The following is a 26,004-nucleotide window of genomic DNA, read 5'->3' as shown; positions in this document are numbered from 1 at the left end:
GGTGACTTGCATTCTTTTTCCGTGATACACATCAAGTCTTCATCTGGGAAATTAAATCTCAATGGCTCATATTCCTCTGTTGTTCGAGTTGCTAAGAAGTCAGCTATTGCGGTCCCTTTTATCAACTTTTGGCTCACCTAGACGATGTCGTACTCTGACAGTAGGATTTTCCATCATGCCATTCTTCCTGAAAGTGCAGGTGATTCCATCATGTACTTTATTGGGTCCAGCTTCGAGATTAACCATGTCGTATGATACAACATATATTGCCTGAGTCTCCGAGCTACCCAAACCAAAGCGCAACAATATTTTTCAATGGATGAATACCTTGCCTCATATTCAGTAAACTTTTTGCTGAGGTAGTAGATCGCATTTTTTTTCTTTCCTAACTCGTCGTGTTGCCCTAGTATGCAACCCATTGAATTTTCAAACACGGTCATATACAATATCAATGTTCTTTCCCGGATTGGCGGTACTAGTACTGGAGGACTAGACAAATATTGTTTTATCTTATCAAAGGCCACCTGGCATTCCTCATTCCATTCCCCGGGTTGTGTTTTCGAAGAAGTAGGAAGATTGGGTTGCATTGGTTGGTAAGTTGAGTGATGAATAGGGTGATGTAGTTTAATCGCCCTAAAAATCCTCTGAATTTCTTTTGCGTGCGCGGAGGTGGTAACTCTTGAATGGCTTTTATTTTATCTGGATCAACCTCGATACCTCTTTCATTGATAATGAAGCCTAACAACTTTCCCGAGGTATCCCCAAACGTACATTTGGCTAGATTAAGCTTTAGCTGAAACTTTCTCAGCCTTCCGAACAACTTCTTGAGGTTCACTACATGCTCTTCTTCCCCTCGAGATTTAGCAATCATATCATTGACGTAGACCTCTATTTCTTTATGCATCATGTCATGGAATAACGTCACCACAGCCCTCTGATATGTTGCCCCAGCATTCTTTAACCCAAATGGCATCACCTTGTAACAAAATGTTCCCCCACATTGTTACGAAGGTAGTTTTCTCCATATCCTCAAGGGCCATCTTGATCTGATTATACCCCGAGAATCCATCCATGAAAGAAAACAATGAATGTTTTGCTGTGTTATCCACCAACGTGTCAATGTGTGGTAAGGGAAATTATCTTTAGGACTTGCTCGGTTCAGGTCACGATAATCCACACACATTCGTACTTTGCCGTCTTTCTTTGGTACCAGGACTATATTAGCCACCCATTTTGGATACTTGAAGGCTTGTAGGAAGCCAGCATCAAATTGCTTCTTGACTTCCTCTTTTATTTTCAATAACATCTCAGGTCTCATCTGTCTTAGCTTTTGTTGAATGGGTTTGCATTCTGGCTTTAATGGGAGCTTATGGACCACTACATCTTCATCCAATCCTGGCATGTCCTGATATGACCATGCGAATACATCTTTGTACTCGCGGAGCAAAGCAATCAAATTATGCCTGGTGTTTTCTGAAATAGAGGTCCTAATCTTCACTTCTTGCTTATTTTCTTCAGTTCCCAAATTTATTTTTTCAACAAATTCTTGATAAAGCAAAATCTGTTTATCCTCTTGTTCCACCATTCTTAGCAAGTCAGGAGACAAGACATAGTCTTCAGCATTTTCTTCGACTTTGAATTCTCCTAAACAAGCAGCCTTCTCAAAATCGATTTCAGGACTCGTAACGGGTTTGTTCATGCTGTTGATATCTGAGCACCTGAAAGTTGAATGGAAAAGGAAACTATAGATGTGCATCCAAGTATTGGAACCAACAAATGAAATGTTATGGCATGGTATAAGGCAAATGTAAGGATAGGCTATGAAATGAGAAAATGATTATGAAATTAGTGATAATTCGAAAGGTCGTGACAAAATGCATCTTCATTGATATTCATTTAAATGATAAAGAGCGAATGCAAGCTCTTACAAAAGAATTCTATTATATCTAAGGACACAATAGAGGGTTAATGTTTGAGCATTACTTTGAAGACTTATAAACTACAAGAAGGTCCTCGGCAGTCTAATTGTTCAACATGAAACTAGGAGGACAAGGGCGTATCGTTGAAACATCTTTAACTGGATCACTTCCTTTGTCAATGACATTTATACTGACATTCTGAAGACCCCTTTCAATTAATGACACGTGCTTCATGAATTATCCTGTTTGGGGTATATCATTCCTGCAAATGTAAATGTTTTTGACAAAGGAGGGTAGGTTATGGGCTCCCATTCTATTTCTCGGCCCAAAGTTCTCGCAATCCTTCTCTCCTGATCCTTCTTCCACTATTTTCTCCTTTTACGTACATCTGGTTGGAACCCTAAACTGTATTGAGCTCTGTGATGTACCGGCTTTAAGGCCCTGACTATTCCTTGCAGATACCTTACCAAACCTTTCCTTGCTCGGGCTCCTCTTCCCACAGTCATCTTGATACCCATCCTGGTATTTCTTGATAGTTTTGGTGCGGAAATTCTGTTTTCCTCAGCGACGAATGTGGCATTGACAAATTCAAGGGATCGGAAGGAACATTTTATAGCATCTTTACTCACTTCAATGTATGGTGCGTCGGTAGAAATAGATGCTACAATATCTTCTTCTCCCTTGACAGTGACCAAATAGCCATCCATGATAAATTTCACCTTTTGATGGAGGGATGATGGGACTGCTCCAGCGGAATGGATCCAAGGTCTTCCCAAAAGGCAATTGTATGCTGGTGTAATGTCCATGACTTGGAACTCGACATCATATATGTAAGGACCCACTTCTAGGGGATCTCGATTTTTCCCATAACTTCTCGTCTTGTTCCATCGAATGCCCTTACTGTGGAATGGCAAGGCCTTAGATAGGACAAATCTATCGGAATCCTGGAGAGTGTGGCCAAAGGCATGACGTTGAGTGCCGATCTATTGTCGACGAGCACGTTCGGTATTATATAACCCTTACAGCGAGTTGTGATATGCAATGCTTTCACGGAGCCTCTACCATTGGGTGGTATTTCATCATCACTAAAAGAAATGAAATTATCAGCGTTTAGATTATTCACCCATCTATCAAGCTTATCAACGGATATATTGTTTGCCACGTAAGCTTAATTCAACACCTTTAACAAGGCGTTCCGGTGTGGCTATGAATTTAACAGTAGAGATAATACCGAGATTTGTGCTGGCTGCTTACTCAATTGTTCCACCACGTTGTACTCACTGTGCTTGATAAATTTTAAGAATTCCTGTGCTTCCTCCTTGTCCACAGGCTTTTTAGCTTCTTGTTCAGGCACAGTTTCATGCTCATCTTCAGTCACGTGCATCGGTGCTTTTTCTTTCTGTTTCAAGGCACTATTCTTCTTCACAAGTTCGACCTCTTTCGAATAACATCTCCCACTACGAGTGAAATGACCTACTTCCCCAACACTTCCAGTCATGGCTTTGGGTTTTTCTTCTTCAGGTGTGACGATATTGACATCGTATTTTCATGATACTGCTCTATTGTCCTTGTAGGGGAAAGGAGATGGTACTTCGATTATCACTTTTGGTTTCACCGGCTCATTCTTCGTGTCATAATAAATTATTAACGATCGGTCGGCGCTATACGAGACACCTGACGATTGATTGTCAGAAGCGCATATTTCTCCTCTATCGGCCTCTTTGCCTTTATAAAAAATCCCAATCTCCTTATTATCCATCATATTTTGCAGTAATATCCTGAACTCCTCGCAGGATTGAATGCCGTGTCCCTCAATTCCATGGAATTCGTAAAAACTTTGACCTTTTGCATTTCTTCCTTCGAATACTTTGCTAAGATAACAGAGTAACCCCTTTTCAACTAGCACCTCCCAGATTTTCTGCAGAGGCGTTCTTATTTCAGAAACTCATCTTCTACTTTACCCTTTGTCCTCCTCTCCCACTGCGCTCACATTCCCTTTGATGTGGTTTGGGAATGGGTTTCTGGTCGTACCGTCAGTGCCACCAAATCGCAGAATGCCTGTATCGATGAGTCATTGAACTCTCCTTTTGAAGGCAAGGCAATTCTCCGTAGAATACCCCTGGTTCCCGGCATGGTATGCAAAACTAGCGTTTGGATCGTACCATTTCGGGTATGGAGGTTTAAGGGGTGCCATGTAATGGGGAGATATTAATTGTTTCTCCAAGAGTTTTTGGTACAGTTCCCCATACGATACAGGAATAAGGGTAAATTACGGTCTTTCGGGATTGGGCCTTGCTAGTCTTGGTTCATTTTTGGGTTGGCTTTGAGCGGGTAGAGTGTTTTGTGGAAATATAGTGACGGGCCTTTGGTTGTTCGTGGCTTATACGGGGTAGGAAGGAGGTGGTGCTTGTGGTGCTTAGTAGTAAGGGGTCTGAGGAGGATAATAGAAATTCAGAGGAGGATAATTTTAAGGTCGGGGTTGGTTCAGATATGGATTAGGGGTATAACAGCTTCCCATTCCCACCATACGGGCTTCTAGTTCTTTCTTCTTCATGAACGCTGTCTTTTTTGAACTTTCTGAACCTTCCATCCTCCCACTTTTGATGGCATTCTCAATAAGTTCTCCGGATATTACGATATCTGAAAATTTCTTTGTAGCACTTCCCACCAGCTTGTCATAGAATGGTGCTCTCAGAGTATTGATGAAAAGGACTGTTATCTCAGTCTTAGTCAGTGGAGGCTCCACTTGGGCTGAGATATCTCTCCACCTTTGCGCATACTGTCTAAAGGTTTCTACTGGTTTCTTTTCTATCATTTGTAGGGTCATTCGATCAGGCACCATATCCGATACATACTTGTACTGCTCGCAGAATGCTGATGTCAAGTCTTTCCAGGATCGAACTTTTTCCCTACTAAGCTGGTTGTACCACCGAAGAGCCGATCCTACTAGACTATCTTGAAAATAATGTATGAGTAGTTTATCTTTATTCACGTAATCAGTCATCTTCAGGCAAAACATGACAAGATACGTCTTTGGACATCTCGTGCCATCGTATTTTTCGAAATCTGGTACTTTAAATTTCGAAGGCAGAACCAGATCGGGCACCAAACTGAGCTCTTTAGCACTTAATACAGAGAAGGCTTCAATACCCTCTATTGCTTTAAGTCTTTCCTCTAAGCTCCTATACTTCTCTTGAGCCTCGTGATCACCGGTTTTCAACTTGGCTATTTCTGCTGGATCGTCCAGATCTGGAATGAGTGGATCAGTAGGACTAGCCCTCGGGTTTGATACGAACATTCCTTGCCCCAGATTAGCAGGTGGCGCAGGTCGTTGCTCCAGGCCTGTAGGTTCCCATTGAGCGTACCCTCTTTGTGTTGCGTGGGCATGCGGTGGAGTAAATCCTGGCAGATGGGGCGGATCCTGATCATGATTAGCCTTTAACTGTAGTTCCACAATATCAGGGTTTATAGGTTCCTTTCCTTTTACCAGAGCCGACATCATCTCCATCATCTTAGCCATTTGATCCTTCTGTTCACGTGATTCCTCTCGAGATCTCACCATCAGATCCCTCGTTTCTTACTGTGACTTAGCCAGTTGTTCTTGCAATTCCCTTTGGACTCTTTCCATCTTTTCGATTCTTTCGTTGAACTTAGCCTCCATTGTTCTATCCTGTCGACGCGTTCTATACGAATGGCGTGATTCCAGATTTGAAGTGTTGTGACTTAGAACTTTATGATTCTAACCTTAGCGAGTGATTATGGGATAGGTACATGCAATGAATGAATGAATGCATAAATGAACATCAATCATGAAAGAAATGCAAGAAATGGGTGTTGATTTCAAGATAGCCCCTATTTAGGCATTTCATTCATCAAAAGAATTTATTATAAAACATTTTGCCATTTTCGATTCAGCCATTACACAAACTTCCTAGCTATATCGCCATATTTCTTTACTCGTGTTATGAATTCTGATATGTTCGATCTTCGACTTGGAGGGAATTGGCAAATGAGAATTTTAGCTTCTTCTGATAGTTGTACCACGTGCATGGCTACCCCACGAATTTCATTAATCAAATAGCTAAGTTGCATTTCTTTTTCTTGGAGGCCCTCTTCATAAGCACGAACGTCTCTATCATATTGACTATTCTTTTCTGCCAAAGCCTCCAAGAGAGTATCTAACTGTTGTTGACAATCTTGCAGCATATCTTCTAATTCTCGTATTCTCTCTTTTCACTCTCGGCGTTCGGACTGACTAATCGTAAGTTCAGCAGACATAGTTTCATATTTAGCGTTCTTCCTCCTTAGTTCAATCATAGCCCGTGCAGCCTTTTCCTCCTCTTTCTTCTCTTTTCCTTTCCAAAATTCCATCCTGCCTTTAATGTTGCTTACTTTTTCTTTCTATTCTGCCGACGACTTGCCCAGCCCACTATTTTTTATTGTGCCTTTTAACTTTTTATTTTCCAGATGGAGGTTCTTTAAGTCATTTCTTACGACTTCAACTTCTTTTTGCACTTTCTCGATTTTGGACCTTTCAATCTGAACGTCGATCTTCAACTGGTAATTTTCTTCTTGAAAAGCATTGAGGTCCCTTGACATCTTGGTCTTTTCGCGTTCAAACTCTTGTCTTGCCACTTCTAACTCGGATGGCATTTCCTTCAAGAAGGGATTCTGAAAGGCGTAATTCATTGACGAAACTTGCTGGCTATTCACCCGTTGCATTCTCCATACGTCGTTATCTTGAGTGAGAGTATCAGCATACAGGGCCAACTCTATCAGATGAACTTTCTTCCAAGATTTTGCAGCGCCTCGGACCCTCTTCATATAGCCTTCACCCTCAAAAGCAAACTCGGACTGCGCTAATCCTCAGTGGCGGGTATGAATTGTCATAAAGAAAATTACCTCTGGACCATTAACGAAGCGTATCCAATTCCTCCCCATAGCCCGAGTAGTGGTACCCAATCTTGATTTCCAACCTATAACAGAACCGAATGGCAAATCTACGGTGCTCTCCACGTTATATCATCGGCGCGAAGGTTCTAAAAAACTGAGACCCAATTTTGTTTAGTGACTTCCTTTGGCTATTCTTTCTTGAGATAAGCTTCCAACGAGGCAAATGTTTTTGAAAACATATGGAACGGAGTGCGCTCTACTTTCCAGAAGTGACTCAAGATCCAAACATTGAGCAACTGCGCGCATCCAATAAATCGTCCTTCTCCTTTCCTCCGACAACTAATCAGTGATCTGAAGGTCTCGGCTAGGATAGTCGGGACAGGGTTGATTCCTTGTTTTAATCTTTCGAAGAAATCCACCACCGCAACTTCTATGTGTCCAAGGACTTTCTGGAAGACGATCAAACCATAAATGGCCAAAGCGAATAGATTTATCCTTTTCAACATGTCGGGATGATTCAAAACCAAATATCGTAGGGAAGACCATGGAATGCAAATGTTTTCATTCTTCTTCTTTATCTGTTTTTTGGCCCATGCGTCAGTCATGTCTGTCAATCTCACTAATTTTTTCTTGAAGGTCATCGGCTTAGGCTCCTTCACATATACTTTATGGAATTGTCCATTTTCAACACGAAGCAAAGCAACGTACTCTTCTATAGTCGGAGTCATATTTTCTCGATTGAAGGTAAAACATTGGTAAGCCGGATCCCAAAATCTGACCATGGCTTGGATCAATCGTTCATCTACATTGACAGCGATCAAGTTGGCTATGTCCCTATATCTTTCAGTGAAGATACCCCTAGTGTCTGAGTCCCACTGATTCCAAACCCGAACCAAATCTTCAAGGCTATTCTGGCGAACATTCACATTTACGTGCTCGGGCAAATTGGCAATACAGCCCTCCACTAGACTATCCCCTTTTTCTTTCTGAGTTTTTAGAGACCAGTCCCGAACCACGGCATTCTTCTCGATTGTTTGTATAATTTAATCTTCCATTAGAAACCCGTTTTTTGGCAACCGATCTCTAGTCAACACCTTCCTAATATGATGTCTATAATGCATGATGCAAAATAAGAACACAGACAAATATCTTGGTTAGTACAACAAATATGAATTACGGAAAATCAAAATAGAAAGTGTAAATGTCAAAGAAATAAAAGGTAAGAGGTGTTTCTCCCATGTACTTATTTTGGTGACTATTAACGGACGGAGGTTCGGCATGGCTCTAATTAGGTGGCTCGTACGGTTCACTATATGTGGTTTCGGTTCTATACAGGTACTCGAATTGTCCGTACTGTCATCTACTAAGATTAGTACAAAGCCTCGGTCGTAGCCCATCACAGGCTCACGAGTTCAATTCGAGGGATTACATTTACTTATGCCTATGAGGAGGGACAAGTTAACTCACGAAAGCATAAGTCATATGTAACCCGAAAGTATTCACTAGCCTGTGCGGAGGGACGAGTTAACTCACGAAGGCATAGCGTTTACTTTCACTTAAATGGACGGAGCCCGGGTATAGAGCTCATGTTATGCAAATATGCACGTGCACGGTGTGTGGGGGAAACTCACAAACCTTTCATTTATTTAAAAACTACTAAACTAAAACCATAAAACTTAAAGCTGAAAAACAAAAGGACAAGACGAGTTAGAAAGATATTTACCACATAATGCGAATGCATGACTTTTTGAAAACAAAAATTTGAGGATCACGATTAAATGTCAATTTGAACAAGGAACTTTGAAAATTCTGACAACGCGAGTTTAATTCTAGACACGACTCTCAAAAAGGGTCCCCAGCGGAGTCTCCAGCTGTAGCGACGTAAAATTTTGCCTTCAGTCGCTAACTGTGGCGATTTAGTGAAAACTCGAAAACTGAAGTTTGATTTTGAAATAAACAGGGAGTCGCCACCGATCCTTTTTCCTAGGTGTGATCGGACACCTATTATATTTCTTTTTAAAATAAAAAGAAGGCCGAGTTTAGGTTTACGTCAAAAGCCAGATAAAAATTAGGGTTCGGGAGTTGGTTACGCGCGAGGAAGGTATCAGCACCCTCGCGACGCCCAAAATTGGTATCTTATAAACACGTGTTGTCTTGATTTTCAAAATACAAGTTCAGTGTAAGATTTAATCGTGATCTAGTTGAAAAGATGATAACTTTTAATTTTTATGTTTTTGAGAAGGACATACCGTTTTAACACGAGTCAATTGATGTTCACCCAACATAGCGATGAAATCGATGACTTAATGTTAAATCGGTACGTTGCCTTGATTATTAAAATAAAAAAAAACATGAATAAACATTTTAAAATAGTGAACAACGAAGTAATATATAAAAATGGGCGGGAAACGAAAGATAATAGCTGGAAATACATCAAGGCACATAATACGTACGACAATAATATTAAAGACAATGACAATGCACGCGATATTAAACGTAACAATAGTATCAAACACGAGAAAACAATGAATATACATACATAAAAATGATATTAAGAACATGTACGTCAAAACACACACACATATATATATATATAAATAGTGATAGTGTCGAAATATACTACATAATATTCAAATATATACATGATATATATAAAATACAACATTTAAAAGGTACATATATATATACATAAATAATAATGGTGTTAGGAATATACTATAAGAGTATAAAGATACATAACTAATAATATTAATGCATGTGCATAATAATATATATAAATATGGTATCAAAAGCATATATACATAATAGTAAAAAAAATATATATATATATATATATAATAAAACAGATACTTAAGATTAATAAAATAATAAGGCTAATATAAAACATATACATGAAATATTATAAAAATATGTAACTAATAAGGAAAATAATAATAAATAAGAAAATATATGATACATAAACATATACGATATATATATATTAGAAGTGATAAAATATTCATACGATACATAAATACGTATATATATATATAATAATGACGTTAGAAATACTTAATATATAATATTTGAAATATATGCATAATATAAAAATATATAATGTAATGTTAGAATATATATGTAATATATACATATTAAAAATAATAATAATAAACTATTGACAATACTTCACAAATACATATGTATATACTAAAATATACATAATAATATGTATAATATTGAGAACACATGTTTATAATATATGAGAAATATATATATATATATATAATACAATATTAGAATATTTAAATAATATATATATGTTAAAAAATAACTAATAATAATGTTTCACAAGTATATACATAAATATATTAAATACATATACCTATATGTACATAATAAAATATACACTACTACATATATAAAATATAATAAATATGATAAATATATAAAGATTATAATTAATAATAATAAATAACAGAAAATGAAAACAAGTAATTTGAAAATGAAGCAGCAAACTAAAAAAAGACTAAATCGAATTAAAAATAAAGTTTGGGGGGAAATCTGAAATAACAAAGAAAGGAAAATGACTGATTCTAACGCGCATAAATAGTGGGGGGACTAAAAAGGAAATAAACCCTTTCAATCAAAACGCGCAGCAGCATTGGGGGCCAAATTGAAAATCGCAACAAATTGTGGGGCTAAATTGAAAATAAAAAAATCTGATTGTAAATGCACAAAAAAGCGGAAGGGCTAAATGCGCAAATAACCCTTCCGTTTTAAAAAACACGCGGATCTTGCTCGGAGAGGGTCGGGTCGACCCGACCTGGGGCCAAAACGACTTCGTTTTTATGTTAAACAGGGGGAGGGACCAAAACGCACCGTTTTGGTCCCCTATATAAGATAAAAAAATTTTAAAAAATTCATTTCAAACCGAGAAGAAAAAAAAAAGAAGGAGAGGGGGGAGAGAAAAGGAGTTCCAGCCAGGGGGGCACCGGTCTGTCACCGAACCTTCGCCGGCACCGGCGCCGACCACCGTACACAGTGGCCGAAAAAGGTAAGAAATTTAAATTTTTTTGTATTTTATTTTTACGTCTTAAAAATATTATTATTTATTTATTTCTATGTGCTTAGGGGTATAGAAAAAACAGATTTGAAAATAAAATAGAAATGAAAATAGAAAAAATCACCTTAGGGTTTTGATCCCTGATATTTTCACTTTTTGATTCCCTGATTTTGGGTGTTTGAATCACTGTTCTTGCGCTGAGATTATGGTATTCTTTGTATTGAAATCTAATTTTGTATTGATTTGTTTGTTCTTGAATATCCGGAAAAAAAAAGAAGAGAGACGATTTTGCTTTTAATCAGCTTATATAGCCATACAATTTTATTTTCTTTTATTTTCTGTCCTGTCCCTTTTTGTCTTGCAGGAGCAGTTGAACGGTGGAGGTGATGGGGGCCAGAGGCCAGGTGGCCGGTGCTGCAGGTTTTGGTGACAGTGGTAGCACAAGTGGGAGCCGAAAGTGGGGCTAGGGTTTGGGGTTAGGTATTTTTTGTTTCTGATTTGTGTAATGGGCTGTTAGTTTAGTGGGCTGGTGGGTTTTGGGTTTAGGTTAATTGGGTTAGTTTAGATGGGTATTGTAATGTAAATAGGTCAGGGGTATTGGGTAAGGGTTAGCTGATGGGTTAATTTGTATTAGACATTGGGCTTTGTAATTTTAATGGGTTTGAAATGTTGTAAACAAGCTTGTGGGTTTAGGGATTAGGTTATAAATGGGCCCATATAATCTTGATATACACAGGCCCAAAATTGGCCTACAACAGGGGGTTTTTAAATTTTGATTCAATAATAGATGGAGTTGATGAGAATGGTGAAAATCAAAACAAAAATATGGGAATTTGGAGTTTGGAGCAAGAGTAAAATAGCAAACGACCTAGTTCTAATGAAATGCCTTTCGATCTCCTTCTTAGACTGTCTAATTGTCTCGGTTCGAAGGTATGCTGTTCTTCATAGATTAGCGTCGAACCCACTGTTTAAATTTGAAAGAAGACCACTAGAGGCTCCAATTCTATTTATGATTTTTCTATCTCCGATTCTCTATGATTTTTCTCTATTTTTTTTCTTCTCTCTTTTTTAACTTATTTTCTTTTTTGTTTTTCAAACTTCCGACTTAGCACTTTTTTATTTTTACTGAGTAATAGAGATTTGAGTTGTAGAAACTTTGGATATGGTTATTGAAGGGTATACAGTGATGTTGATGAGATTATGTTTAGGTTGACTTACGGTGATGATGATGTTGAAACTCAAGAATAGATTTTGAAGTTTTCAAAGAAACAATGGGCAAGAAGATCGAAGACCGTGATGATGATGGAAAAAAAAAACCAATAAGGAAGAAGAAACTAAAAATTAAAAATTACTAAATAAAAATAATTAATTTTATTAATTTTAAAATTATTATGTAGTATATAAGACAAAATAATACTACACTAATATTTTATTATATCTTTTATTATATTTAGACCGTCATGTCAACGGTTATTAACTGCTAGTTCACTAACGGCTACATCAACATACCTGCTAAAAATTGATCAATTGATCAATTCGACAAAATGACAAAAAAAAAAAAGTTTAGGGTGGAAGTGCTCCAAAGAACAAGCCAAAATGACCAAACAGCCAAACATTAAGGGTTATTTTTGACATTATAACTTTCTCTTTCTAGCAAACATCCAACGAAATTACACCGTAACTATTACAATGTAAAAAAGGAAAGAACAAATACAGAAATACTGTTCTTATTAAATTATTCGGTCATTACATTAATAGCTTAAAAAGGAATCCATTACCTCACATTGCTGTAAATAGCATGTTCCTCGTATCTGCAACTTATATTTTCACATGCAACACAGGGAAAGCATTTACATGCATGCCACATAGTTGTCTACTTTTTCCCTTCTAATTCTCATGAAAGAATTGCCTTCTACTGCTTCGAATTTTCACCTGTATGCCCGGCCGGCATTTGATGGAAGGTTTAACTTGATCATTTCATCTCCTAGGCAGTGAAACTACTAATCGTGGAATACGTAATTTTTAAGCAAAAAATACCGCGTTCAGTGGGACAGCTCCTTGACCGACTTTGAATGGTCAATAACACGAGATTCTGCTGTCGAGAAAGGTTTAGCTGTCTAAAGCCTCTGATTCTTCATCAGTTTCAGATTCTTTAACAGGTTCTGCTGCTGCTGGTTTAACAGTTTCAGGAATTTCAACAAGTTCCAAATCGTTGACTACTTTTGGTTCATCTTCAACTAGGGCGTAAACAACTGCTGTTCTGTTTGGGGCATACACCATGAATGAACGAGGCCGGTCATCATACCATCCTTCCTGTAAAAGCATCCGTCAGGTTTTAATGTTAGAAAGCCCTAGAGTGAATGTTAAAAGCAATGGTATGTAGGAAGAGCAATAAAAATATCTTACAAAACTGAAGTATTCGGCATTATGGTCAAGCCTACCGAAGCCTCCGAATAACGGATCATCTGAATCCAAAACAATCTGGAAGGTGATAAAAATATATATTAACCATTGCATGGCAAGCAACCTTTAACTTTGTCAAAACTATATTTGAAGAATCAATAACCAGATTACAAAATCAATGACCAATGGATATGAATAATTAAGAGTACGGTGGAAAAGCAAAAAACGTGCAAATTCTTTCAAGTTCCGCATGCATGAATCCAGAAAACATTATACCTTGTACTTTCCTGGTTTTGCACACCCCACACGGTAGTCAAAATAGCTGTTATTCCAGTGGAAGTTGAATACGAAAACCAGGTTGCCTTTTTCAAAGACAATCACCCTATCTTTTTCATCCTTCCGCGATATATATGTGTGCTCGGAAGTCATGAACTGAATTAAAAAAGTCAACCATGCATCATTTTTACTTTTCTAAATAAGCAGAAAGTAAAGTGTATTGACTATTCAGACAGGCTAGCACGTATAAAACAGCAAAACAGTGAGCACCAGCAATACTTACACCATATTTCTCTTCAACATGCTGCATAGCCTGATCAAATTCTTGCATCCCACGATACCTGAGATAGTCGGCATCCCCCTGTTTGCATAAAACCAAAGATATCAATGCCTTGAGGTGGCATGCGAACAGTCACAGGTAAAGCAGAGACGTATACGCATAGCCACTGTATGGATCAACTATACCCTTTGTTGATAGTAAAATAAAATGTAAAAATGCTGCCAGTCCTTTGATGAAAGTAAATCGCATAACTATCAAACTTGCAACAAATTACAACACAAGCAAAATATGAATTGAAGTGGAAACTTACAAGATCAAATCTACGTCGACATTTATCATAACTGTAACCATTCCCAGTAATTACTACACCATTAGGAAGACGCTGGTCACCTCTTGGGAAATCAATCCACTCTAAAGAAAAGAATAACGGAGAAATTAGCACACATTCAAGAACCACCAGTTTATACTAAGAATGAGATGTTGGGAAGATTCATAACCAGTTGACACTTACCGGGATGTCCAAATTCATTTCCCATGAAATTCAAGTATCCTTCTCCACCTAGTCCCATTGTAATGAGCCTAATCATTTTGTGTAATGCAATGCCACGATCTATAAGTGCAGTACTTGGTCTATCTAGAGCCATAAACTCATACATATCCTGCGAAAAGGAATTGAATCTAATTATATTGAAGATTATAAAGCTAATTTAGCTCTATCTTTTTGTATTTATAACTTAGCAAAAGGAAGTATAATTGCAAGCTTCTAATAGCTACATATAAAAGAATTGTTAAAAAAGCATTCCCGACAGCCAGTTAGCTCTCTAAGCATGTAATACTAATCAGCATGAATGTAAGTAAGAACATATTTAACCTTATCCATCAACCAGAATGCTATTGTTTTGTCGCCAACTAGAGCTTGGTCATGGCTTTCAGCATAAGCAACACACTTTTCCATCCACCTCCTGTTGGTTAGCGTGTGAACAATATCACCCATTTTCCAGTCTTCATCTCTCTTTCTATATGACATAACACGGCAAAACATACATATAGTTATCAAATATTTCACAAGACAGTGAATTAAAGGTCATCGCAAGGTAAAAAGTTATAAATTGGATAGATGCGCACTTAAGAATCTCAATCCATTTATCAGCAATGGCCATGTGAAGACGGTAATCAAATCCCACACCACCATCTTGGACAGGAATGCAGAATGTAGGCATTCCACTCACCTGTAGCATTCGCAATAGCATGAATAAAACAATGAAGATAAAGGACATTGATATTCTCCTGAAAGAATTGCTCATCTTGATAACAATTTATAAGTCATAGGATGCTCAAGATTATTCTTAGAGGAGTTATAGAACATACATCTTCACCAATGGTGACAGCCTCAGGATAGAGCCCGTGAATCATATCATTAACCAGCATCAGATAAACAACAGCATCTACATCAGTCGCATATCCAAAGTACTCATTGTAATTTCCAGTAAATCCTACCTACAGGAAGTTCAGGAAAACAAATATTAAGCAGGACATTGAGACCATTTAGTCCTCGAGAAAAAATTGTTAAGAAACAGACATAAAGAATGATGCTTCACTACTTGCAAGAACCAAATGTAACATCAGTTTCAAAATAATGTCAAAACTGGGCAATTAACATCTGAGCATGTGAATAACTTATTATATAACATCATGAAATTGGAGAATCTCCAAATTCACTCGTATATATAATACCTGCAACCCATGATGGATGTACATCATTGAAGTCACACCATCAAATCTGTACCCATCAAACTTATATTCCTCCAGCCACCATCTTGCATTTGAAAGAAGATACCTTAGTACCTAAAGCAACAATTAAGAAATAATATTTACAACTGGAAGGGAGGAAGCCAAAATCTTTCAACAAGCTATTCATTAAGAAATGTTGAGGTAGAAGTACATACTTCCCAGCTTCCATAATTAAAAAGGCGAGAATCCCACACCAAGTGCTGACCCCTTGACCCCATGTGGAAGTAATGACCATCAGTTCCATCAAACATGTTCAGCCCATCTAACACATTATTGGAAGCATGGCTGTATTCATAAAACAATATTCAGATACACAGGTAGATAGGAAAATAAAATTAGCAACTTAATTTAACCATAGAATAAAAATGAATGCGGATTAGCAAACAAATGCTTTCACAGCAAGCTGGTCGTGAACAATCATACTAGAAATTTTATAGTATTCTAGTCATTTATATATTCTCAATCAATTACGACTTTGCTTCTCTCTTTTAGATTTATTTTTTCGCAACCTTTTAGGAAGCAAAAATCAACTAGAGAAACGAAGAAGTAAAAGTGACAACCAATAAGAGCCTAAATTCTCATGGCCATATTTGCATCAAGTCTACTGGAAAAATGAGCATAAAGCCAAAGCAGGAAAAGAATAAGAGTTCAAGTTCTCATTTCCTGTACAAACAATCCAGGAAATTTTGCTGGCACAAAAAATCTAACATCAAACAATCAGGGAAAATGTTTGCACAAAAAGTATAACATCAAATATAGCTGAAGGGCATGTTTCTAGAAATTATATTCTCCTGCAAATCTAATTATTACCTGTGCACAATATCCATAAGAACAAGTATACCCAATTCATGAGCCTTATCTATCAGTGACTTGAGGTCATCAGGGGTTCCAAAGCGGCTGCTAGGTGCAAAGAAGTTTGTCACATGGTACCTGCAAAATATTAAATGCAACTTGTTATAAGAAGAAAATGTTAGTTTCCATAACCAAAATCAAGTTCTGAAGAAAGGTGTCTACTATCTGCCACATAGCAGTTAGTACAAGTTTACAAACTTACAAACACACACAGTAACAAATAGATTTGAGCTAATATTACGATGGAGGTAATACCCAAAGCTAGCATAATATGAGTGCTCTTGAATAGCCATGATCTGAACAGCATTGTACCCAAGTCTTTTAATACGGGGAAGAACATCATCTCTAAAGTTGGCGTATGTGTTAATCATTGGCTCCTACATCAGAGAGTTGATAATGCTAAGAGAATTGTAACAAAGAAAATAAAGATCAAAGGTGCTCGTGGGACAATTTTTCTTTGAATGATGGAATGCATGAACATTAAGTTTTAGCATGTTAGTCATATTCTATACAAGCATGCTAGTCATATATCATATGCATATGCCATTATCCATGGTGAGACCGAACATAAGGCTAAAATGTTTATTGATGCAAAATCAAATGTTTAACCACCAATGGAATGGAACTACCTAAATGAAGGATAAGGATTAGATGTCAGAATCTTCTTCTGTAAAAACAATTAAAACACACTATACTATTATTTCTGGCCTTTTCCAAAACAACCAGGTTTAGAAATTTACTAAAATACATAATTAGTACAGTCCAAATGGAAAGACAACCTAATTTCATTTGAACAAAGAGCACCAAAAGTATACCATACACACCTACATAGATTTTTGCGAACTTAATTTAATGGGTGTTCTCTTTAAGAGAGGCCACTCTGCCATCAGGATGCAGGATGGTACTAACAATTTGATTTAGAAATTTACAGGCCATTTGAGCCAGCTACCATGTTTGACACTCTTTACTATGTTTAATGCAAGTGTAACATGTTTCTCTTCTTTCTTCCTTTTCCAATTTGCAATGAAAATTTGATAATTTAAGTACAAACTATGATGACTTTCCTGTAAAATGTATTTTCTTAAAAAACTACTGCTTTACTTTCAGTCCTAATGCCTAAGAGGAAGATTTATTCTAACAAGTCTAGAAAGAACTAGAATATAAAATAAGATCCCACATATCATAGCATTGAATGAAGATTTTATAGAACTTATGATCCTCCTTCACAATTAAAAAAACCATATGCAACTGAACTTGTGGAAGATTTGACTAACAATTTGAAACATGCCAAGGAAAAGGGAGATGCATACCGGGCTACTCATTCCGACATGTGACTCATAAATTCTAAGTGATTTTGGTCTTTTTGGCCGGGGGTGTTTGAATACATACTTTTCCTGTCACAAGAGCAACATCATTAGTAACAAAAAGATAAAAGACACATATAACAGACTGAACTAAGTTGATCGTGCTGTGCAGCAATTAAACTGGAAAAGAAAGAATGTAATTTAGAAACTGACTTATATATGAAAGTGAACCAACTGAAATTGTTTTCTTAAAAACCGTTTTTCAAGGGAATTGGTCTTAACATCAAGGTTATAAAGGAGGAGATTCATTGAAACAACCTCTTCATATACTCATTCTAAGATGAATAAAAAATTCTATGTGTTTATATAGTTAGAAACTGACTTATGTATGAAAGTGAACCAACTGAAATTGTTTTCTTAAAAACCGTTTTTCAAGGGAATTGGTCTTAACATCAAGGTTATAAAGGAGGAGATTCATTGAAACAACCTCTTCATATACTCATTCTAAGATGAATAAAAAATTCTATGTGTTTATATAGTTATATTTGTCTGCATGCATGCTGTTGTCCATGTAAATAAGCAATCATTTAAGATTGTCACAAACATTAGTTGGTACTTCCTATTTTTCACAAACTCCAAATATCTAAAAAGCTTATAGTTCAAAGAATAGCCATCTAATGCTTCCAACAAAATGTCAAGAACAAACAAACACTAAAAATACCTCTTCTGGCGGATCATAGTATATTCCATTGTATGGGATTTCACCCGGTGCTTGAACTGAGAACTTGATCCAAGCAGGAATGGAGTCCTTAATCCCAGATGGAGTTTCCATACGAATCTACAATTATTCAGTCAAAAAGTTAAAATAGACATGGAAAGGAGCTTTCAATCAATGATAGTTGACATGATCATAACAGTCCACGAGACCCCGTTAGTAGCGGCGAGCGAGAGCGGATTGGGGGTTTGAAGAGTTAAAGAAAATGTTCTTCATTTTTCCATCTTTGTCTTTTCTCTCTCTCTCTTCCTTTTAGGTGGGAATTAGTTCGATTTGAGCTAAGCTAACTTGGAACAATTTTGTTTAGAGAGGTTGTTGTCACAATCCAGCCTCAAAGAAAATGCTGCAATTTAATTATGATATTGCCTTCCGTGACCAATCTATACATCATATTACAGTTCCAGAACAGACATTCATGTTACAATACTAAAAGCCAGTCTCTTCAAACTAATATGAACTTGGAATTATTTTTAAATTTTAGAACTCATTTTGTACCAAACTCAGAAGATAGCCTTCTGAAATGTCCTATTTTTCTCCTCATTATTGTGCAAGTTTTTTAAATCATTTAGTAGCACACCTTTGTGGCATGAGTTTTAGTAAAGGTTGAAGTACAAAACAATGTTAAAATCATATACTGCAATTTTTTATGCAATAGAGATTTCTGCTAATTAGACATGCAATAGGATCAGTGTAGAAAACCAAGTCATACTTAAAGGTTCCTGGTCCACAGTTCATGATTAAAAGGTTAAAAAATTACATTGTTGATGTGTAAGGAAAGAGTTGCAATTTTATAGTTTTTTTTTCTCTGAATCAAAAAACTGGAAGAAGGAATAATATACAAGTAGCCTTTTGAATGTAAAAGCAATAACTTTCCTTAGCGAAATTGATATTTATCTGCAGGTAATTTACCTTCACTCGAGAACCATGGGGAATTGCTGGTGAACCATCAGCATTATTAGGCAAAAAGATCTCCCAGACACCAAATTCATTCTGTTAAAATAATAATAATATTTTTAGAATTAAACACTAAATGGAAAATACAGTCGGAATGTAAAATTACAAAAGAGATCACTGTCAATGTCAGTCAAAAACTTAGACAGCATGCCTTAAATACAAGTATCTGCTGATACAATTAACTGTGATATAGACAAGACTGAGGATTTTTACTTCATTACAAAAGCTTTGATAAGGTTTATCTTCTTAACTTCTCCATTTGGAGCTTCGAATTATACCAACTCTACCTAATCTTTGGGTCCTCGCACATAAACAAAAAGATATTTACATTCAGATTTGAAATTAGGCGAAGTATTTTGAAAAAATCAAGCTTAATTAAGTTTTAACTTCATCATGATCATGACATAAGATATAATGGACTCGTGAAAAGATGACAATGCTGATTCTTCACTACACTTCCTGTCGAGTAATCCATCAATGGTAGAACAGTTCATCGAGACATGGAAAATATCAATTAATAAATAATGGACAGGTGACATCTGTTCTAAAGAAGAAAGCACAACATACCCGGTTCATAATATCAGCATTAGGGTTCCAATTGTTAAAATCTCCTATCAGTGCTGCTGACTGAAAAAGAAAATGCAATACAATAATCACGACAATTGAGAAGAAGACAGAACACCTAAAAGTTAATAATACTTTTCTGATTGGATGGAAGTTTATAAAATTTACGGTTAAAATCTCAAAATATTAAAATGATGCATAGTAGACCTTAGCTCCTGGTGCCCACTCCCTGTAAGTTATTCCCATCTCACTGAAAGCCAGATGAGATTATAATCAGAAAAAGCAACATCGACGTATCAGAAAACGACTTCTAAGACATAAAAATGAACAAAGAAAAACATTTTTACTAAAGATTAAAGTTAAAAGGTAGCTATTTAGCAATGTGATACAAAGAAACCATGAAGTAAACAAGGAAAGACATTCACAAAAATAAATAAATATATAAAGATACAATAGAGAAGGGACTAATTCTAAGGGCTTGGATAAAATTTCTCAAATTTTACTTGCATCGAAGAATCATATGCTTCACACTTCATTGAGCATCAAGGAACTTCATTTTTTTTTTTTTTTTTACCTTAGACTAATCTGCCTGAATTTTAAACATATAAAAGTTCTGGAAAATCACTTTCACTGTTCCCACACAAAAATTAATTACAAGAATATTCCAACACTAATTTCATTTAATGAAAATTGTTTGTTTCAACCAGAATGGGTTAAAAAAAATTCATGCAACAATGGGAGCAGCAATAAACATGCAACACTACAACCACAAAAGATATAACCATGCTAACAACCAGGTATGGGAAGAATGCAAACCTGCGTACGAAGCCAAGCTTCTCATAGCCGCGAGAAAACACTTCTAAACCACCTTCATACTTGTCAATTTCCTCACGCATTCTCTTGTATTGTGCATACCTGTAATTTGACAGAATGTACAAGGTAATCAAATCATAACATTATTTTAACCTGTTCAATTTAGAATATATATATATATATATATAAAAGACAGGACGGGATGGGACAGGGACAAAATAAGAACATAATGGAAGAGGAAAAAATTGATGTTAAAAGACATAAAGCAGCAGGGAACTATGCAGTGAAAACAACCTCAAATAAATCTGGCAAGTCAGATGACATCTAAAATAAGCAAGTTAATTAGGCACATGAAAGTTTGACATGTTTCAGGAAAGAGATTCCAACACAAACTATAATTCCTCACGTTGGTGTTCAAATGAACATATAAACATAAGACCAAAAGTGTCGACATCCCAGTAGTTAGAATGCAAAAATATTCATATACCACATGTACCTACTGCAAATAGGAGACATGCAAATACAGTGTATTTGCCAAGTTCCTACCCAGATACCAATATGGACCTCCAAAGACCAGCAGCAAGTCTGGCACAATACAGATAGGAAAATGCAGTGTGCAAGCAACTAAAGATAATATAGCAAAAACATTCCAACAAACTAGAGAACTGAAATCTACAGCCATCTTATAAAGGCCAGAGGAGACTCAACATTTGAACTCAAATTAGGACACGTAACACATATAAGTATAGGATGATCTTACCGGTAATCAAGATGTTGACGGAAACCCAACAGTGATGGATCTATTTCATATATTTTCTGTCCTATACCAGGAGGAGGAATGGTTCTTGGTTTTGCCTCACTTTTCTCGGTAATTATTTTCCTGTTTAAAGGGGTAGACAGCTCCTTAGGAACAGATTCTTGTTCTTCGACCTCAATTTCCGTATCATCTTCCATCTCTTCACTTTCTACATCATGAATTACCTATAACAAAATCACAATTAATTGGAAATAGACAGTTATTCCGCAGCATTTTATGTCATTTACAATAATTTTCCTTCCAAAAAAGAGATAGTTCAGAATTAGAAACACAAGTTTTTGATAACAAGTCAAAACTGTTTCAGAGAACCAACACGCTTGATTGACATCAACACCATCTCAAACTTCCATTTCTCAATTCAATCCTATATCATAAACTCATGAATGTTCAACTGCACACAGTAAAACTAAAATCTAACATTTCCATAAAAAAATACAGTGCATTATTCTCAGAAAATGGCAAACCTGTGGATCATCTGAAATAGTGCTAGGGCTTTTCAATTCATCTGTCAAGGATGAAGCACCCTCACCCTGATCATCAGGAACAAGCACTTTCTTGGATGCAACAGTTAAGGGCGACGAGTCCGAATCATAAGAAGATTTTTGCGCAAAGATCTTCCCTACAAGCAAGCATCAAATCAATTTTCTACATAATGGAAATCAAATGATCATGAAAGCAGTCACCTTCCATAGCATTCTTTTGACAATACTAAATTTATACTGGCAAAAGCATTTTTTTTTTCTGCTGAAGTATTTCGGTCATCACACTGCAATCATCCTTCTTAAAATTCCAATTTCAACTTTAAACTAAGCTTCCCTCGTTAGCAACTATTACTTCTTTTAAAAAAAAAAAAAACAGAGGAAAAAACTTAGCAGTAATATTTTGAAGTATGTTGATCAATTCACCTCTTTTAATTCAATATTAACGCTTATAACATACCAGGATCACTACCTAAATCAAAGAAGATTTAACTATTAATAAACTAATATTTAAAAAAAATTCCTTAATTCTATATCTCATAAAGCATACAACATCGAATTTGCATACATTTCCTTCCCGCGTTACTCCTCGTAGTGAGAGAGTGATTAATTTCGCTAAGCTAACCAATAAAAATAAAATTAGATTGATTATATACTACATCGAAAAAGTTAAAAACAAAAATAAATAAATTCCGCTCTGAATAAAAAATTGCATAAAAATATATAATAGGAAACATAAACAGAATCATACATCCAAAAATGAAAACAATAAAAAGTATAAAGAGAGAGAGAGAGAGAGAGAGAGAGAGAGAGAGAGAGAATACGAGAAAAGAGATCCTTCTTCAACAATAAAGAGAAACTGCTACTTCTACGAGAGGCATTGAAACTAGACTGGTTGAAGCTGTAAACTGAAGGCGAACAAGGTAATCGTAAATCAGATACACTGTAAACCATTACTTACTTCTTTTTTTTTTTCTGTTTGGAAAGCAAAAAAATAATGACAGATCCAGAAAAAGAGAAGAAAAAGGAGAGAAGAAAAGAAAAATTCTCGCCACTGAAAGCTTCAAACACCGAGAGTAGCGTGAACGAGAGTGAAGGAAAACAAAATTAAATATATATATATATACATATTATTTATTTGTAAGGTGCTACGTGTGATGTGAAGAAATGCATGGGGATAGGTGTAAAATGATAGATTTAGCAAAAGGAAGACATCCAAAATTCATTCTCAACCGTCCATTTTCATTTTTATTTTACTGAAATGAAGTTGAATATCAATGACCCCGCCACATGGATTTTGCTTAGCACAAGAGATGAGGAAGGAACGGTGCTAATGCTTGAACCTACTGTTTTATTTTCCTTCTTTTATTTTATTTAAAAAAATTCATACAAATTAAATATTTTAGTTTTAATAAATAAAATTCTTGGTTTAAGGATATAAAAGTTAAAATTTAAAAATAATAATCAAGTCTTCTTTTTTTAACTCAATTAAACACTTGAATTTTTAAAATATATCAATAAAAAATTTATAGAAAAATTATAAAAATATTTCTTTTGGTACAATAATTTTTATAATTTTTTTACAAAATTTACATTTCTTTACATTTTGTATAATTTTCTTATGGCTTTATAAAATTTTATATTTTTATATTTCTATATATTTTATGATTTTTAATAATTTTAAAATTTTGTATTTTTTAAGATTTTTATATTTTTTTAGTTTTAATAAATTTTAATAAAAGCAAGGGCATAATTGTTTTTTTTAAATATTGAGGGTCTTTTTATGAATTTTGAAAGTTCAAATACTCAATTTAGCGTAAAAAAAAGTAAGGGCCTAATTTTATTTTTTAAAGGTTTGAGGACATCGAAACATTTTAAAAATTTAAGTACCCAAATGAGTGCAAAAAAAAAAGTAGAGGCTTAATTGTTTTTGTTAAAAAAATTTGAGGGCTTTTTGCACCCTTAAGCCTAAATTTTTTATTGGTTTAATAACAAATTTAGCCATTCATATTTACAAATTTTATCAATTTGATCCTGAATCTAAAAAATTCAACAAATTTAAATTAATGTTGAGAAGTTGAAGTAGATATTAAAGCTTACCAAAGTGACGATGATGATGAGATAAATGGGCTTAATCGAGAGAAAGTGAGGAAGTCAAGGATCTTATTAATGGAGAATATTTTAATTTTATTTGAAGAAAAAATCATGAATGAAATGATATAGAATAGATCGTTTGGTTGGCCAAATGTAATGTTATGTTCTATAATAAGATTATAGTGTATGAATTATCAACATTTTAATCATTCCGTATTATCACGATTCGGTGTAATTTTATTATAATCTTTTCCTTTAAATTATCTAAGATTACGGACGTAATATAAATTTTAAGATAACATTATTCTTTTATTTTATTATATTAATCAATATAATTTTGTATGTGCTGTTAGAATTTTACATAAAAATTTTGGGTTCAGTGATTGTTGAACTAAATTTTCTATGATAAAATGATACTTGATTTTTATGTATCCTTGTGGCTCCCGCAATGCTTGCAACATGGCAGAAGTGCAACCGAACTGTGGAAGATATTTTTCATTTCATAAAACCATATAAATGCCAAAGCACAATGACATCAATACTTTTAGGTATATGTTTTCGTAGGTTGAGTTATTTGTTTAGTTTATATTTCAGGTTAAATTAAATTTATATAAATATAAAATATATTAATATCATATTTAGGTTTGGTCTAAAGTTTACTCAATTTGATTCATGAATATTTTTATTTCTAGGTCAATGGTTAAAAGTTGAATATTTTAAGTTTTAAATTTGGATTTTGTGGATGAAAAATATTTATGATAGAATTTATTTAAAGGGTGATTTTGTTCTCTTAACTTAAAAATTGATAAATTAATTTTATATATTAGATTAAAGTGTAAATTAAACATTTTTGCTAAAAATTCTATCTATGTTTATTGTTAAAACTGTAAGTGGTTAATAGGATAATTAGAAAGTGACACATGACGTGCTACTTTGTATCTCATACTGATGTACATGAACTAAATTTTAACGATAGAATTAAATGGAATTTGTAATACAATGACCAAATTAATATTTGATCTAATATATAGAAATTAATTTACCTATTTTTTAATAAAGAAGCAATTATAATCTAAATTTTAATAAAGAGACATTCATGGTACTTTTACCAACTTATCTTTTGTTTAAAAGATTAACTTGAAAAGAATATCTCATTAAAGAAAATATCATGAGGGCATATAAGAAGGATTCCATTAGGAATGTGGTTCAATTAGATAACGACACAATGTCCTCTATGGTAGATTTATGGTTGTCATCCCCAAAATAGAAGGCAAGTGCCAACAAAGGTCATAATCAATGCCCCATCCTTCTTTCGTCATCATCCTTCAAAGCATATACTCTCAAATTCTTGGTATCAAATGGCCTTTTATCATCCCCTTTTTATTTCCTTTTTGTTGAGGGATGAAATTACTATGTGAGGTTTCAAACAAAAGGTTAAAGCAAATTACCTTTTATATCTTTGAGATTTTTTTTAATGAATGATTAATGGATTTTAATAAAAGAATTTAATTTGGTTCAATTATCATATTTTTTAATTTATATTCCAAAATTATCCAAATACTATATTTCAAATCGATTTTCGATTTTTATGTATTTTATTTATTCTAAAATTAAATTTATTTAAAATATAGGATGAATTTGACTAACAATATACATGATCCAAACTATATTTTTGTTTGACCCAGCTTTTTTATTTTATAAATATAATAATATAAATATTTAAAACAAATTAAATTTTGTTATATTTA

The 26,004-nt window shown here is 34.9% G+C and overlaps 1 protein-coding gene across 5 annotated transcripts; it reads right to left on the bottom strand.

The window, feature by feature from the left end:
• Positions 1-12,476: 12,476 nt before the first annotated feature.
• On the bottom strand, positions 12,477-23,401 carry LOC108466980 (1,4-alpha-glucan-branching enzyme 1, chloroplastic/amyloplastic). 5 transcript variants are annotated; one of them, XR_001868736.2, is made up of 23 exons: positions 22,987-23,385; positions 22,148-22,302; positions 21,627-21,847; positions 20,870-20,968; positions 20,261-20,303; positions 20,057-20,116; positions 19,445-19,525; positions 18,482-18,598; positions 17,767-17,850; positions 16,712-16,833; positions 16,415-16,534; positions 15,760-15,889; positions 15,548-15,658; positions 15,182-15,310; positions 14,939-15,042; positions 14,685-14,829; positions 14,325-14,472; positions 14,124-14,224; positions 13,817-13,894; positions 13,534-13,689; positions 13,261-13,335; positions 12,892-13,167; positions 12,477-12,786 (listed from the first exon to the last, which is right to left on the bottom strand). XR_001868736.2 is itself a non-coding variant. In XM_053025183.1 (22 exons), exons 3-22 carry the CDS (start codon positions 21,818-21,820, stop codon positions 12,964-12,966), a joined length of 2,301 nt encoding a protein of 766 aa, XP_052881143.1. In that variant the 5' UTR covers positions 21,821-21,847; positions 22,148-22,297; positions 23,124-23,401; the 3' UTR covers positions 12,477-12,963. The 5 variants fall into 5 exon arrangements, 4 of the variants coding, with proteins under 4 accessions (XP_052881143.1, XP_017622897.1, XP_052881144.1 ...); XM_053025183.1 differs by having other exon boundaries at positions 12,477-13,167; positions 22,148-22,297; positions 23,124-23,401; XM_017767408.2 differs by having other exon boundaries at positions 12,477-13,167.
• Between the last annotated feature and the right edge of the window lie 2,603 nt (positions 23,402-26,004).

This window comes from Gossypium arboreum, chromosome 2, assembly GCF_025698485.1.
Source record: "Gossypium arboreum isolate Shixiya-1 chromosome 2, ASM2569848v2, whole genome shotgun sequence".
In the NCBI taxonomy this organism is placed as follows: Eukaryota; Viridiplantae; Streptophyta; class Magnoliopsida; order Malvales; family Malvaceae; genus Gossypium; species Gossypium arboreum.
Note: the sequence above shows the minus strand (reverse complement) of the source record. Positions and strands in the feature narration are given on the sequence as shown.